Here is a 17286-nt window from a genome sequence, read left to right as displayed (position 1 = left end):
CATTTCTGGGCTTGCACTAAAAATGCTACTTAGTGATCATCATTATTTTTATTTATTGCTGCAACACAGTGAATTCAGTAAAGACATCTGTGTCAATTGCCACTGGAGATCACCACCAGGTAGTTTCCTTTCCATATATGAACATGCATAGTGGAACTGTTAACTAAATTTAGTATCTAATTTGGTTTATGGTACTTCAGGCCTATGTCAGTAGGAGCAACTTATATACCACATCCATGTCTTCATCTCTGCTAACTGCTATTTACTGCCAGAAGTTACTCCAATAAAAAAAAGCTTAGCTTAAAACTTTAACTGACACTTTCAAAAGAGATGCTTAACACTTATCACAAGAGTTATGCTAATTAAACTTTACAATAGAACACAAAGTTGTGTTCAATCCTATCTCACAAAACTGTAATAGGCCTTACTGTCAAGAAGACAGTAAGAAGTAATTCCAGACTTATGCTTCTTCAAACAGCAGTCCAGAAATTCAAAGTTCAGGAAACCACAATTACTGAATACAAAAGGAAAAAAACTTTACTTCTCTTGGTCATAAAATTGATGAAATCCTGTATTTCTGTCAAAGCTTGTACAGACTGCAGTTTGGTCATTCGACTTTGATATAACAAGGAATCAATGCTGGAATAGCTCTGAAAAGAAAGGGAGAGAATCAAAGACAGAATTTAAAGCATGGTTCTGTTCAGTGCTCTACAAATTATTGATCTGAATCTTTTATATGTTATGCTTTAGAACCCAACCTCTTACAAGTAATTTAATAGCTGATAATCAGAGAGCTTTGGCAAGCACAGAGGCATATTCTAGCTGCAATTCCTGTCCTAGATTTGAGCCAAGTCCTACAGTCTACTCAAAACTCAGTAATGGATGGAATTTGTAACTTCCCAATGCAACACTCTTTGCAAGCCTGTTCTGGGGACAGGAGGCCTCTGAAAAGATAAATAAAATAAATTTTTTATTGTCTGCACAAGCAATTACTCTGAAAAATGTATAAAAGATAAAATCAGCAAAATAAAACAAACTAAAACAGGAGAATGCACTCCACTGGCTCACTCACCTTTCATCATTGCAAGCAGTGAATTTAAAAGAAGTTTTTTCACCTGACACAGAAGGCACTGAGTGTTTCTTTTGAGAGTATTATCTAGCAGCAACAGCAGTTTCATTGTTCCAGTTTACACAAAAAAGCCATACCAGAGATAGAAGACATTATTACCTGCATGAAGATCTGCATGCCATTGCTAATGTAATATTTGGCTCTGTCAAAATCATCTTGCAGGATGTACAGGAGACTGAGTTCTTGGCTGTAGTGCATTTCTATAATGGCTTTCTTCTGTTCTGTCTTCATTGCCTCATCAATAAAGGTTAGCAAAGTCTGGTCATTCTCCCCACTGAGCAGTAACTTCAACTTACTGCGTATTATATAGGGCAGATATGTCTCCTACAAGTGAGAACCCACAGTCTTTATTTCTACGAATGGAATACTAGATGATAAAATTTTTTGTTATCAGTGGCAAATCAAATAAATATAAAAAACATTTTGAATTTTTTAGAAGATATTTTCCCTTTCAACAAATTCCTATTTGCTAATAAATCAAAGCAGCCTTTTCCTATAGCTCAAGAACTTGTTAGTAAATTTTAGCAGTTTCAAAATCCATGGTTTGGTAACTCTTAAAATAGGAAAAAAATATAAGTGAGAAAAGCAACAAAAAAGACTTGCAAAGAAAGAAGGAGACAATAAAGCTGGTCCTATGGGATCTGCCATAGACTTGAGGTAAAAATTAAACAACAAAATGAGCAAGTAGAAGTAATTGTTTCAATTTTTAAAATATAATGGACTCCTCACTAATGTCCATAATAAAGTGACCCGAAAAATGCAATTGATTTTCACCCATAAGCTCAATACAGTAGGACATCCCCGCAGAGATAAAAATGGTGCAGTACCAATGAAATAATTTCTAAAAACCTGAAAAAATGGATCATTCCATGTTTTGCTTAGGTCTGGAGGTTTTCCACTATCAATATTAACAGTAGCACAATACTCCAGAGACTTCCACATTGTGAGGTGGTCATAGCATTCCAGAGACGCAAGCTCCCAGAAGTCTTTCTCTGCTTCTGTTGGCTCTCCATCTTGCCAGTCTTCTTGGGAGAGTGCCTAAAGGAATGAATTTGAAGGGAGAATAGTGCCAAATTCCAGCCAAGAACCTGTTTCAATTCTATGTCATGAGCAACTTAACTGTAATTAATTCTCATTAAAATATCTATCCATTTACCAGAGTGTGACAGCAACACTAAATGCAGAAAATTCAAGCTTGGCAGTGTTTACACATAAATTAATTTCAGGTAGCTATCTTCAGTAAACCTACATTTTTGAAGAGTGAATATTTTAAAAGAAGGTTAGAGATCTGTCTTCATTTTTACCCACTGCAACTCATGTCATGAACACATGCAATTTGCTCTCTTGGGGTTGCAGTGTGCCCATGTGTTTTTACTTGTCTGCCCAGACAATTTCACTTTTTTCTAATTTGATTAGTTTTAAGTCATGAGAGATTTACAAAACAAAAATATCTTGTCATTTTACCTTATCATAATACTGAGCTGCTTCAGCATAATCATTCCTTGCTTCTGCCAATAAAGCCTTCTGTGTAATTTCCTTAGTCCCAATCTTACCACTGAAAATGCCACGAAGGGCATCATAATCCCCAAGGGATCTGTAGAGCCTAGTAAAATTGAAAAGAGAAATCTTTTAAATAGTTCAGCAGATGTATATCAATGCAAACAGAAGCCATCTAAAAAAATAAATTCAATAAGCAGTAATACTACCAGCTTGAAATAGTAAATTTTTAGGAAGTATTTCTTATGTAAGTTCAGAAATACATACTTAACTACATAAACTTCATCTTGTAGGGTAATACATGAACTATGGAAATTCCTGCAGTTGAAAAGTTATGAACAAGATGTTTTTCAGCAGTCTGACAGCATCATAAGAGTGCATAGTTTTAAAGTCTAACTGCTCTCACTGACAGTATTAACTGAGAAAAAAATTAAAAGCGTATCTAATTCTAAGAGACAGAAAGACTAAAAAAGAAATCCCACAATCCTTAAAAGCAGAGTTCTTCAGAGGGCAAACCTAAGTGGGAGTAAATTGTCTCAAACAAGAATTTACTTAGCAAGTTCAATCCATCTGATCACATCTGGGGGCAGCTCTGTCCTCCCACGCATCCTTTTGGACGGGGGCTCCTCTGCAGGGGACAGAGCCATCAGGGCACGCTCCAGAAGAAGGATGCCCATGGGCTGCTGCAAACTTGCAAGGCAGCTCGTGCTCACATTAGCTGAGTCCAGTTCCAGTAGCTCTCTGTGCTGGTAGCTCATTTCCTGTAAGATAAAACAACAGGTGTCCACTTGGGGTAAAACTATACAGATTTGGTATCCTTTTTCTTACAGTGCAAGCTTTAAAACGGAAATAAGCCATTACGCCTCCAGAAGTTCCCAACCCAGGAAAAAATGGAATCTTTTCCTTCTGTGCTGTTGCTCTTTGGACAGAGAACAGTACAGAGTAACCCCATATACTTTGGCTCCAAGACATGGGACAACTCTCTGGACAGAATCACAAGGAAAGTGGGGGAGAGGTAGATGGACACATTGACAGCCTGAACTTTTCCTTCTGTCTGTTGGCAGGATTTTGCCTGCTACACAGCAGCTGTGCTTCACTTAGCCTGTTCAGTGGTGCATTCCTGCATAAGCCAAAGGCACGATTTACCACCAAGTCTTCTCTGAGCTGGAGGCTTTCTATCCACACACTCAGCCAGTTTTAGCACATCACAGCTTCCTGTTAGACTTCTCTAGTACTGTACTCATCTACTCCTGCCTGATTCCAAGACATGACAGTGTTTCTCTATATCATATTTAACATTAGTCCAACTGCAGAATAAGCTCTTTTTCAGGGATAAACATTCCTGTTTAGTTAAAGTTTTTTATTTTTAAATACTTAAATCACTATTCTAAATACAGGTAAATAAATCAAGAAAGCAGCATGTCTATTAAATCCAGTGTTAGGTTTTTCCTTTGTTTTGTTTTCCACTAAAGAAAAGTCACAATAGCATCTTAAATAAACAGAAGAAAAAAAGTCATGTGGAAGAGGTGCAGTACAGCTTTCAGTACAAAAAACAGCACCACATTTTAGAATAAAAATTAAAATCAGATTCTTGCAACACAGCATGTTCGAGGATCCTGTATGAAAAGAAACGACTGTTTGGAAATTGCAACAGGAGACTGAGAACAACCAAGTTACACTTCTTTGATAAATGACAACCACAACAAAAACTAAAGAGGCATCTGGCATAAGCAAACTCATGACACAATTTGTAGAGTTGGGACTCAAAAAACCCACAGCCTCTTGTAGCTTCCCGAGTTAAAGACCAGTCAGATCCCAATGAGGTGCTAGTGTATATATTTCCTATTAAGGCAATTTCAATTAGCTGCACACATGTCCCAGACACATTCCTTGACTGCCAGCTTTTAGGGGTTGTATCAAGAACACAGTGACAACTGCACAAAAATCTAAAACCTTAAGAACAACTTTGCTAAGACCAAAAGCCCTTTCTCATACCACAGGAAAAAGGGTAAGAACTGTGCAAATGTAAGGGTATGTGCCAAGAATTAATATCCTTCCCAAACTTAAAATTTACAGACATCATCCCACATCAAAGGAGGTATCTTTCTATTTAGTGCATTTTGGTGACTATTTGACCACTTATCTTCTCAAAGCAGAGGAAATGTCCCCTGCTCCATATGCAATGAGCACTGTCTACTTGCACCATATGTTCAAAGATTAGGGAGAATGGCATCCAAGCTGGCCTGGCAGCTAAAACATTTCTAAGGCAATTATACGTTCTTCAGAGACCAAGCATCTCTTTGGAGGCTATGTAAATTTTTGTCATGGAATTAACTCTTTCAGTATTTCAGTTGGTCCTTAATCTGCCCTGAAAGTGAATCCCAGGGCTTCACAGTCAATTTTAACATTATATGTGTAGACAAAACCAGCTCTTTTAACCCATCAAGTTATTCTCCTGATGGGATGAGAACCTGTGGAAGATTAAAAAGTCAAACAAACAGAAGGAAAGAGCAGTAAAGCAGGAAGCCTTTCTGAAACCAGCCAGTATTTGTTATGCTGTTGGTATACAGGAAAGAAAAGCTGTACTTCCAAATGGCCAAGCCACTAGGACCACATTTGTGAGTCAAATGAAAGCCTTGACACTGCTGAGCTCTTGCTCACACTCTCCCAGCCTGCTCTCTTGAGCAATGAGAACTCAATTCCCTACTGGGAAAAAACTTCCTCTCACTGCTTGCAGGCTGTTTGGACTTCATGATATTGTATTTTTGTTATTGATGAAGATGGCAAGGAGACGTTCTTATTGCTCTTACAAAGTCCGTATTTTTGATGAAATTGAACTTACTTCTTGAGTCTTCATTTTATGTCTATTCAGACAAAAAAAAGTAGCCTCATGCAACAGTGTTATTAGCAGGGTCTAGACAGCATAATTCAACACAAATAATATCATCAAGTCAGAACCAACAAATGCGATGTCAAGAGGGAATATTAACAGATAGCTATTGTGAGACGCTGGCTCTAAAAATACCAAGACAGCCCAGAAAAATCCCCAGAGTATTTGACCTTTTATGCAGCTGCACAGAAAAAAAGTAAACAAGAAATTACATTTTTTCAGATGTGTAATTGCAAGTACTAGGAAGCAAAGTTTCTCTCTGTTTACAAAGCTAGTTCAAACTAGATGGTTCTCTTGTATTTGGAAGGATACCTACTCGCACAGAATACTTAAATTTCCATAACAAAGAAGAAACCATTAGCTGTCACTGAAAAAAAGATTCCTTTGAGACCCAGGAATCACAACATCAATACAGTTGATAAGAATCATTAAATACAGTGACAATGGGTATTCAACAGGTGCTGGGACAAGGTCTTTTTATCTCCCTGAAAACTGGGTTAAAAGACGAAATTCACAATCTATTCCAGGTCAGTATATTCTCATAACAGAAAGGCTCGCGTTTCCTCTCCACTGAAAGAACTGCAGTGCACCCACTCATCCTCTGGTGAGCCCTTCCTTCATTACTGAAAATCCCCAGACAACTACTTCAGGGGACTAATTTGAAAAAAATAAACAAGAAAGGCTAACAACAAACAGTCTGACAGCTACTGATATTCCCAAGACATCAAAGAATTCCTCAGTAAGCACTTCCCAGAAACAGGAAGATAAGCACAACACCCACATAACCCTTTCAATTGTTCTCAATTCCCGCTTCAATTGAAATAGCTTTCATTTATAATCAAACCTCTTCTTGTTACTGATGCAATTAAAACATTAAAAGGTGACTCAAACTCTAGAGATCTGAATTCTAGAAACCTTGAAAAATCAGTTCAGAGGGATGAAATACCTTGTTCACCTTAAGTACCACTTGAAATACCCATTTGGTTAACAATTCTCCTTCCATCTCTGTCTCAACTTCAGTGACAGTGTTTGACCTTCACTACCCTGGGTTTATCACACATTCAGAGACATTATATCCAGTTACTTTCATGCCATATATGAGGGTTTACCTGGATGCACGCAATGAAGGGTGGAAAGTATGACAGGCTCATACTGAGGAAATTATTGAAGTCGTTCAGCAGCTTCTGTACAATGGTGTTATTCTCTGAAGGGTTTTTAGATTTTTTTACCTCATGAAAAATTCCACTAAACAAACTGCTGAAAAGTTGCTTGGCAAATGTTGGATCTTTCTGTGAATTACAATAAAAACAGTAAGGTCACTGAACTTTGCTGCGACACAACAGACTGTTAAATAAAATTAAAATATATGACCCACCCTGTACCTAATCACTCTTTGGGAGTGACTATTTAAATCGGCATGCACCTCACCTGTGCTGGGAATTACTGTACTACCTATTCAAACACCATTTTAATTCTTCTACTTAAAGAAACTCTAAGGCAATGCAGATTTTCAGGCCAGAGTGTCAGTGGAGAGGGCAGAATTTGCAATTTTCACATAGTCACAACTCCCATTACAGGAACCAGACACCCAATATCATGTCAGGGACACCACAGTCCATGAAGTGAGTTTTAGGAAAAAAAGAAGACATCAGTGTGTGAGGAGACCTGGTCCCAAAAACAGAGGAAGCCAACAGAGAGAGAGACTGTCTGTACAGACAGATAGTTTAACCTGAGATTTAAAGGCTTTTTTTTTTTTTCAATCCAGAAACACATTTGTGTGTGTAACATAATCCTATGAATCTTGGTCTATCATGAGTCTGGAATTTGGTCTAACTCTTTATCTAATGCTACTCAGAGAATTCGTGAGTGTGCTGCTTCTGTCCTTTACAGAGAGACAAGGGACTATCACAAGTAATGAAACACAAAGGGAATCAGGAAGACTGACTTCCCAAAGACTGTAAAATGGGATTCAGTCTACTGTTCAGCTCAGTCTATAGTTTCTACCACTCTCATGTAGGAAAAGGAATATTAGATCAGCTTTATTGAGCAGTCTGAGTCCAGTCTTAGTCACACTAAATTAATTTGTATTTTTACAAGTCTATTACAGACATATAATAGAAGAGAAATGGCTGTTTTGTTACTGAACATTGAGATGTCCTTTGCAATAATGTCTGCAGAGACCACCATCTGTTTCTCAATCAGAGGAACCTGCAGGAAATGGACAACAGCTGATGTATCCAGTCCTCGACTGCTCAGGTGAGGCAAGCAACAAAGCCTCTTCTCTGAACACTGCACCAGCACAGGGGTAGGAGAAACACTCCCTCAAAACAGTCTTTGAATGTGTATCACAGTGGCTGACTGCAAAACTACAAATCAGTTTTCAAAGTGGTTGCCCAGCTACATGACACTTTCCCTACAGGACCAGAAAACTTCACAAGTGACCTTTGAGAAGCAGACAGACCTGGGCAAGGCCCTGCAGAGGGGCAATGAGACTGCAGTATTCAATCTGGATGTCAGGAAGGTCTCCCACTCGGTAACTTCTGTACAAAGTAACCTGGGCATCATACTTCATCTTCAGCTCAGATTTTATCTCCTGAAATGCATTAACCATGTAAAAAAAGAGTTAGGAAATGGCCTCAAGCTGTGCCAGGAGAGGTTTAAATTAGATATGAAAAAATTTTCACTGAAGGGGTGGTCAGGCATTGGAACAAGCCTCTCACAGAAGTGGAGGAAACACCATCACTGGAAGTGTTTAAAAGATAGGGGATTTCATTGGTTGTATTTTGGACTGCCATACAGAATGAATTTACAGGTTCTCTCTTGTAGGGTGGGAGGAAATGGTAGCATTAGTCTGCAAGTAAACATAAATGGGCTAAAATAGGTGTTTGTGTGGTTCTTCCAGACGTAAGTTCTGTTTACACAGTTGTCTGCATCTGCAGAGTATTACAGGAGTGTCTCAGACTGGTAGCTCTCAATCCTGGATTCCTGCTCTTGGGACTAAATGCTATCATTTTTTTACAATAATGTGTGCTATTTTTAGTAACAGGAACCTCTGAAAAACTGCTACAGAGCTTAAAAACACTTAGACTTATTGTAAGTACAAAACACACCCAGAAAACCCACAAAGTAGTAAGTTTCTGGCCTTGAGAAACACTCAGCAAATGATTATTACTGACATTCCTTCAGGTTAAAGGTTCAAACCAGTTCTGGGTAGTCCATCAGCTGCATCACAATTTTGAGTTCACCTTCAGACACTGGATAATGTTCTCCAACAATTTCTGCAGTGTATTGTAGCTCTAAGGCTCCTAGTGTCCAGAATGACAACTGTAAAGGGCTTCCCAATAACTGTTAGGGACTCCCATCGCATAAAATCATTTCATGCACTTTAAGTGGTAGACTGGAAGTGTTATCATCCAGCTCTTTTCTCGCCCATGCCAAGTAACATCATTTAGCTTTAGGGCCATAAATAGCATTATTTCCAAATTAAACCTTCTAAAGCTCTTAAAATACCAACCAGTACCTTACACCTACCCTTTCTTCCCAAAGTTACTACAAGAAATGAAGTACAAGACTGCAAATGCATCGAGACTTAAAGTTTTAAACCCATTTGGATTGACTAACCTTTTCTCTTTTCTGTTCAGCCAGACTTTTTCTGGCATAAATCAGACTGAGTTTGTCTTGGTCCTTCAAGAAACGTCTCCGCAGTCTTAGAATTTCTGCTCGTTCTTCTATACCTAAGGAACATATGATTATGTCCACAGCTTTTCCTTTCAGATTCAAGGCAAAAGCATAATATAAAAAAAACATAATCTCTGTATTTACTAGCAAGTAAATACAAGGCCTTTCAACAAGCTACCCAATGATAAAAAATTAAGTTGCTCTTAAAAAGCAGATAATAAGCATTTATAGAGATAATAGAGAAAAGAGATAATAAGCATTTATATAGAGACTTTAAGTGCATGGATGAAATATAAAGATCAAACTATTATACAGGGAAAGACCCTAAAACTCATGAACAAATATGCCCTATATGCCAGATTTATTTAAGCTCTCAAAGGCATGTATGGCATTTGCACTATATTCCAGAAAGTATATAACTCCCCAAATAAAAGAGGTGCCAAAAGATATCAAAATATTGTGTAGTAAGAATATTGTATTGTATTTTTTAAGTACGATTACAGAACTGCCACTGGATCCACTCCTGCTCAAGACAGTCATGGGGAAAGGCCACTTAACTGACTGTCAGCTCAGTCCACTTCCTAGAAAAGAAGAGTGAGCAAACAAAAACATACCACTGTAACTGATGTTTTCCAGGCTGGAAGACCAGGGACTAACTAGAAGGTAGACTGACGTCTCTTTCGGTAGTTCTGCATGAACTGCAGTCCATTATTCATAACTGCCCTGAGACACCTCTCAGGTACTGAAAAGACTGATCTTTATAGCTCAGTCTCCTGCCTGAACTCCTAATATCATCCTTTCAGTCAAAATTCTAATGACAAAGTAGACAATAGTTAAAGAGGGAGAAGGATCCTAAGTCACTTCAGAGCAGTACTGATATTTTTCACTTATTGAGTAGGTGGAAGAAGGAGCATTCTCATAAAAAAGCAAGGACTTCTAATGACAGATTGCAAAATGTTGGAGATCAAGTCAGCACAGATGAAATGGTTTAGAAAATACATTTAGAGATCTCTTCTTTAAAGAGTTAAATTTAAAACAGAAGGGTCAGAACTGTCTGATATTCATGCTGTGATCCTCTTAGGGGGAGGTAGGAATGCAGAGATCACACTGACTGGTTTCTCATCCAGCCAGGTCTTTCAATGAGCAACACAATTTTACAATTTCTAGCACAGTCCTACCTTTTTGTCACATGTTGTGTATCATCACACACTCCTGAAAACAAAATCTGTCACGCTGAACCTCAGTTGGACTGTCTCAAAGACAATGGACTGCCAGCCAAATACCTGACAAGGATGGTTTATAAAAGTGTACTAACTGCATGGAAATTGCACAGTAAGGCTTACAGACCTTTAGTTTTGCTGTCCACTTCATCTCCAGGAAAACCCAACCTTTTTTTCCCGAAATCTGGCCCCACTGGTTTAAAGGTTGTTTGTTTAAATTTTTCAGTCCTTTTGCTAACCAACAGCATGGATGAAGACAAGGATTCAGAGGATGAAGGAACTGCATACTCTGCCAATGTGTCGATGCTACTTCCAGTTAGCCAATTAAAAGAACTTCTACCACCTGTAACAAGAAATTGCCAAAAAGCTGTAACGTACTCAGGTATAAATAACGTGAAAACACCTCTGAGCCAGGTATTTTTTCTCTCCCAAAAATATAATTTCCTAGTGTTTAAGGGCAGAACAGATTTCAAGCTGCTAGGTAAGACAGTGTTTCTTTTACATTAGGCAGAATATAAAATATGTATTAGACTAATAAAAATGTGATTTTTTTCGCATATCACACACAAAAAACCCCAAAAAAACCTGGAAAACAAAATACTAAACATATTTACACTTTTACATTAAAAAATCATATGCAACAGAAATTACATCACTCCTACAGCAAAAAACATTTCAGAAAACACTGTTCTGGACTTACTGCCATGCTGTGTAGGTGTAAATTCATATTGCTTTTGGGTAGCCCTCACTTGCCCACGGACTGACCCAGAAGGAGAAAGGGATCTTTCCTGTGACAAATTCCTGTGGGTACTTGGAGAAGCCTGAGTCTCCACAAACATTGGTGTGAGCACAGTGCTTCGGTAACGCCAGCTGGAATCAACTACAAAGTCCTATGAACAAAGAAAGACTTTAAGTAGAACAATAAAGATGGAGGCTTTCTGCATTTATTCATTGAGCAGGACGGCAGAAATTACATTCCAGAAATCAAAACACCCTCCCAAGTATAGGGGCAGAACTTGACTACATATAAAAGTAACCCCAACAAACCACAACATGCCGAAGTTCTCCACAGCTCAGTAAAAAAAGCTCATTAACTTAGACTGGTCAGCTGAGGACTGATTTACAGCTCTTGCACCAGTATTCCTGTTTCTTGACAGTATTGCTCCAGTTGATGCTGCTTCTCTCTGCTACCCTATTTTTTAGCATTTCAGTACTCTACAAATCAGCTATTCTTGGTATATTGTTTTAAATTTTTTAAAAGAAATTACAATTATTGCCCCCACAAAATCATCAAACTTCTGATAATGTGCACAACTCATAACTGCTGCATCTGTTAAATTTGGAGCATAAAACACTTTGAAAAATCTCCTTCATTATGCCATTCTTTTCCAAGTAGTAACTACATTAAAGAGCAGAATTTGTCACATAGTTGTGTACAGGACAAAAACAGTACAATTCACCTGAAATTTGCATTCAGACAGTGGATGCTCAAATATTTTTCTAGAATAATCTGGGCTCTTGCTAGTCATTTCAAGCAGAAAATTTGTGATTAGACTCAAGTAATGCATTTCAATCTTGGTGGAATAGAAAGAACTTAACAGTGACAGCATGCGGTCAAGAGTATTTGTAGGCAACCTTGTCTCATGACTCCAAAAATTCCTAACAATTAACCTGTAAAGGCAAAGAATAAAAGTTATTCTTGGTTATTTTCAAACAGAAACACCCCCTGCCCCCAACTTCTAAAAAGGCCAGGTTAAAAAGGGAAAAAACCCCAAACCCACCAGCAAAAACCTCCAAAACAATAAGCTGTTAAGGCCTTAAACTAATACTTTCATGCCATTAATCTTCCATTTAATTACACCAAATTCCTCATTCATCTACCCTGTTCTGTGCCTCTTATAAAAGGTTTACTCTGTCGAGTTTTTTCCTTTTGAGAAGTGCTATGGATGGAGAAGCACCATGACCTCCTCCTTCATCTTTTGCTCCATCAAAAGAATTTCTAAAAATCCAACATTTAATCTACTGCTGTGTGCTTGTGTACAGCAGGGTCCTCCTTGTTCAAAAACTGTAGAACATTTATGCAGAATTAGGTTTAACATAATGACACAACCTCGCCACAGTTTAGAAATTCATTCAAATGCTTCACTTACACTTGGTGTAACACCATGGGACAAAATTTTATAAATTAACTTATTGGAAGAAAAGGAAATGGTATTACCTCCGTGTTGCTCTTTTATATTGAAATACTTAAAAAACCCTCTAAGGATCAACTCTTTTGCTATAAACAAACTAAGACAAATGGAGGTATTTTTATTTCAGACAGTTATCACAACACTCTTTACTCACTGCAGTTCAGCATTCTCATCAATCAGTCCTTGAAGCAGCATTTCTTTTGCCACTTTGAGTATCTCCTGAGAATCATCATCTGCTTGACTTTCTGGATCACTGATGGTGGGAGAAAAATATCTCTTAATGACTTCTCTCAAACAATCCATAGCAAAATAAGAGGATGAGGATGGTGGGACAAAAAGGAGGAATAACCCCTCTGATAAAAATCTCAACTTGGCATAACAACATAACATGAGTTCTTCCTTGCCAAAAATGCCTTATATCTCCACTACTAATAAAATAAATTATCTAATAAGCTAATTAATATGTTAGGTATTTATTATGAAGCATGCAATGTTGAATCTGAAAAACAGGCAGAGAATGCTTTCCAGAAGTGATGCTGGAGTAAAGATTGACTGTACTTTTTATTCGCAATAAATGTCCATTCAAAGAGTTACCTTGGGAAAAAGCACATAAAACCCAGCTAAGTCAGATAATTCAACAGCAACCCACTTGTCAAACTGAGTATGTGCCTGTTCCCTATTTTAAGGGGTCAAACAAAAAGACCATCTAAGATCTACCAGATCTAAGTGATTCAGATCATGCCCACGTGCCTTTAGATCTATCTTCTATCTAAAAGCAAATTCCTTTAATGTATAATTTTCACTAGTTACAAATTCCAGCAACAAGAAGAAAAGCTGGAGCATCAAAGTTAAGATCTCTTACGCCATCCTGCTGTGGTGATGCAAAATCCTAGTTCTGGTCCAAGTATTTATCCCGTACTGGAAGTGACAAAATTGTCACCAAAGGCCAGAGCCAGTTAGGCAAATCACAGACTCTATTCTTCTGACAACTGGAAAAATCCCTCACCGAGGGACATAAAGTTGAAAGACTGTTATAAACACTTTCACTCTGCCTGTGACAAACCACTGAAAGACAACATCTGCAGTGAACACATACCTGTAATTATCATAAATCCACATCAGGATATCATACATGCGCTGTCGACATATTACAGAAGGGTGAGAAATGAACCCTGTCACTCCAGGCAGAAGCTCTTTAAGTTCTAGTGGTTTTAATTTAGACAGCATCTTGTACACTATATCCAAACAAACCCTTTGTCTTTCATCATCCCTAAAAAGTGGGGGGGAAAAAAAGCCCAGTTACATTGCTTTTCTCATCACTGCTACATACAGAACCAGAAGATCAGTTTATGTTTTAACAATATTTAGTTTTGCATAAAGGGTTTCAGGTAAATACTTCTGCACTCAGTCTAAGAGTAAGAATACAAGTAAACTAATACAAGCTACAGAAATTGACATCACACTGGTGTTTCACCCTAAGGCTATTTCAGAGGTGTCTGTTCATTTTTTACAATGAGCTAACCATCTTAACTCCCAGATTACATTAGCTCAAGTTTGGGGAACAATGACCAAAAAGTGAAGGTGAATTATAAATGCTTCTGAATGTAAAAATGTTGTGGGCAGCATGGAAAATGTTATCAAGAAACCTGAACTACCATCATAATCACATGACTACTTACCTATGATTCATGATCTGGATAAAGTCTTTACTCTTTAACTGCAAGTGGAGATCAGGAGCTTCTTCAGCCCGGCACATTATTACTTCCAGACAATAGGTCTTCATCACACCATGAAGTTTGGGTATCAAAAAGAACACTGCATTCATAAATCTTAACATAACCAGAAGCCCACAAAGAAAAGCAAGTTATTCTCTGTTATTCCTCTGGATTTACAGTCAACATACCACATAAATCATGACATACCTGTCAGCAAGCGGTGGAAAATTCTTAACAACCTTATTCAAGCACTGAATAAACTTATCATGTTGTGTGTTCTGATGATGCTTCAGTTGTTTTATAACACAATCATAAACTGGATCTTCAAGTATCTGAAAATGAGAAAGTAAGACCAGGATACCCATGCAAATCATAACCACTTTAATGAAACATGGTTTTAGTGCTATACTGTTTTGATTCTTGTGCATTTCACTAGGCAAGAGCCAGCCAACTCATCTTAACCTTTATGGTGCTTCATGAGTCCTGTACAGCTCTGCCTGGCTAGAACACATGACTGCTACTTAAAAAACATATTTGTGAGCTTGCTTTCATTGGTTTGGAACACCTTAATCATGTAGTACAAATTGCTTAGTGTGCTTATATAAATAACAAACAGCTTCTCATTCAGTATAGAAGATTTCCAACCAATGAATGTAAAAAAAAATCAGACATTTTGAATAAAAAGGTGAAAAACAACCAGCAACTTGTAACTTACATCAAAGGAATAAGCCTTGTTCAGGATAAAACTTACACCAACTTTGCTCATTTATTCAAAATACTGCTTGTAATGGAACTTGAAAGACTGAGAAAGACTTAACGAAGAGTTATGAAATATGCTCTACAAACTGTAAAAGAACAACCAGAATGCAATTAAATGGGGAAAGAAGCAAGGATAATAAGGAGAGAAGGAAGAATAACCTACAAGGTCAGGCTAATACTCCACTTACCCAACAACTTGGCATTTTTGTCTCCAATAGCAGTTACAGAATTATATTTAGGGGGCACACATGACCCTGGCTGTGTTTTGTCTTCTTTTTCTCTTATACAAGCCAACAAACATTTATCATTAGATTAAGCATCTTTTGAGTGTACATTGATGTCTACTGTATTTAGAACCTGCCCACACATTTTTTGTGCATGAATTTACCTAATTTCTCTTTGAACCTGCTAATCTTCTTACCCCTAGCACCTCTTCTGGCACCAAACTCCAGAAGTCCCCAAACTATTGTGCAGAGAATTACTTCTAGCATATGTCTCAAATTGACTTCTGTGATCACCAAGCACAATCCCTTAGCTCTAGCACTGTAGGATTTGGTGAGTAACAGTTTTGCATTCACCTTATCCACTACCTATAAAATAACTGGTCTCAGATACAGTTATTCAAAAGGTAGTTCCAAACCTCCCAACCTGCTTTTCTTTTCCTCTCAAAAACCCCCCAACTTTAAAACATACTGTGCTAGTGTTGCTGGCTGGCAAAAGCTGAACAAAGCCTCAGAAAAAGAGCATTCACTGTCAGCTCCAAAAGAGCAAGGCAAAAACTCTGCACTTAGTCTGCCCTCAAAATTCTTTTCCTGTTAAGTTAGTAGTTTGAATTTTTAATTATCCTGTTGGATAAAGACTGCTAAGTTTTGAATACATTCATTTTTGGATCTGAATTGAGTAGTCATATAAAAGATTAATATAAAATTAAGACAGGAAAGGTCAAACACAAAATACAATTCACTTACATTTTCTCTCTCAGCAATGTATTGAAGAGCAAGTCCCAAAACTTCTGCTGCAGCTGCATAAACTTCTTTATACTTTAGTAAGCCCATGTTGCTGGTCAAAGCTTGAAAATACCTAGCACAAAAGACAGACCTGCTGTAAGCCACTACTCCAGCACACAAATTTAAACTGAAGCAAAAAATTCATATAAGCTGCCTACAGTCATAATGACTGCTTTCAGAAGAGCTGAATACACTACAACATGCATCTTCCACTTGTAGTGTCTCAAATCTCTGCTTTAGCAATTCCTGACTATGAATTTCCACAAAACTGCAACCCTGGCGCTCACTGTAAAAAAGCGTACAACCTTCTAGATATTTTCCAACATAAATGTGGTCTGCAATTTGTAGATAGGAATACATTGTTATATATATATATACACACACACATATATATATATATATATATCTCTACATATATATATCTACATATATATATATATCTACATATATATATATATCTACATATATATATATATATATATGTAGATATAGATATATATATATTATTTGCCACATGACAGCAAAGGATTCCAAATAACAAGTTCCCACACCTCCTGTTGACAAATTAAACTTGCTGTCTTTGGCTTAAGATTTTTTTCAAGATCATTCACAAAAAACTGCAATTCTCACCTGACACGATCTATTTCACACTTTGGGTCAAAGGGTGGCAAATTGTTAGCAAGAACAATTCCCAGCAGCTGAATTCCCACTGAATTATCCTTTGTATCAGGGTCTCCACTAGAAAACTTTTGAAATATTAAACTGTTGGATAAAAACACAAAAGCAATGATATACATGAAAACCCCAAAATAGAGACACCACAAGTCACTCACTCTCTTTGTATACAGGGATGTGTATGCATACACAACCCATCAAAGGGATATTGTCAGAAAGCAGTATATATTTAGCTTCAATGAAGAAGTCTTTGCAAAGAAACCCACACCAAAACAACTGAAAAGAGATTGTAAGCCCACAGAAATGCTTGACATGCTCACAAGCATGGCAGATAGCACAAGCCTTAATAAGACTGAACCAATATTCAGTGATAACATTCAAAACTTCAAATAAAAAATGTCTTTGCAGAAATTATTCCTGCTTTTGTTGCTGCTGCTATAATCCTTTACATGTTTTTCCATCTCTCCCTCTCTCTTTGTTGTTTTTCAAATTAATTTACAATCTTTGGAGAGTTTGGTTCTGAA

General features: G+C 37.4%; 1 protein-coding gene across 1 annotated transcript in view; it reads right to left on the bottom strand.

Moving 5' to 3' along the window:
• Positions 1-17286, bottom strand: part of PRKDC (protein kinase, DNA-activated, catalytic subunit) — an 82306-nt gene that overhangs the window by 21073 nt on the left and 43947 nt on the right. Inside the window, exons 51-67 of the mRNA XM_041473702.1 lie at positions 16718-16849; positions 16049-16160; positions 14529-14653; positions 14286-14435; positions 13703-13876; positions 12761-12859; positions 11875-12085; positions 11115-11304; positions 10542-10757; positions 9138-9250; positions 7978-8109; positions 6626-6805; positions 3179-3387; positions 2594-2732; positions 1979-2167; positions 1229-1453; positions 542-650 (exon numbers count right to left, since the gene is read on the bottom strand). Of these exons, the coding sequence (XP_041329636.1) occupies positions 542-650; positions 1229-1453; positions 1979-2167; positions 2594-2732; positions 3179-3387; positions 6626-6805; positions 7978-8109; positions 9138-9250; positions 10542-10757; positions 11115-11304; positions 11875-12085; positions 12761-12859; positions 13703-13876; positions 14286-14435; positions 14529-14653; positions 16049-16160; positions 16718-16849 (2705 nt within the window). The remainder of the gene's footprint in view (positions 1-541; positions 651-1228; positions 1454-1978; positions 2168-2593; positions 2733-3178; positions 3388-6625; positions 6806-7977; positions 8110-9137; positions 9251-10541; positions 10758-11114; positions 11305-11874; positions 12086-12760; positions 12860-13702; positions 13877-14285; positions 14436-14528; positions 14654-16048; positions 16161-16717; positions 16850-17286) is intronic.

This window comes from Pyrgilauda ruficollis, unplaced genomic scaffold (genome assembly GCF_017590135.1).
Source record: "Pyrgilauda ruficollis isolate IOZ18807 unplaced genomic scaffold, ASM1759013v1 scaffold30, whole genome shotgun sequence".
NCBI lineage: Eukaryota > Metazoa > Chordata > Aves > Passeriformes > Passeridae > Pyrgilauda > Pyrgilauda ruficollis.
The sequence above is the reverse complement of the archived record's forward strand: the minus strand, read 5'-3'. Positions and strand labels throughout refer to the sequence as shown.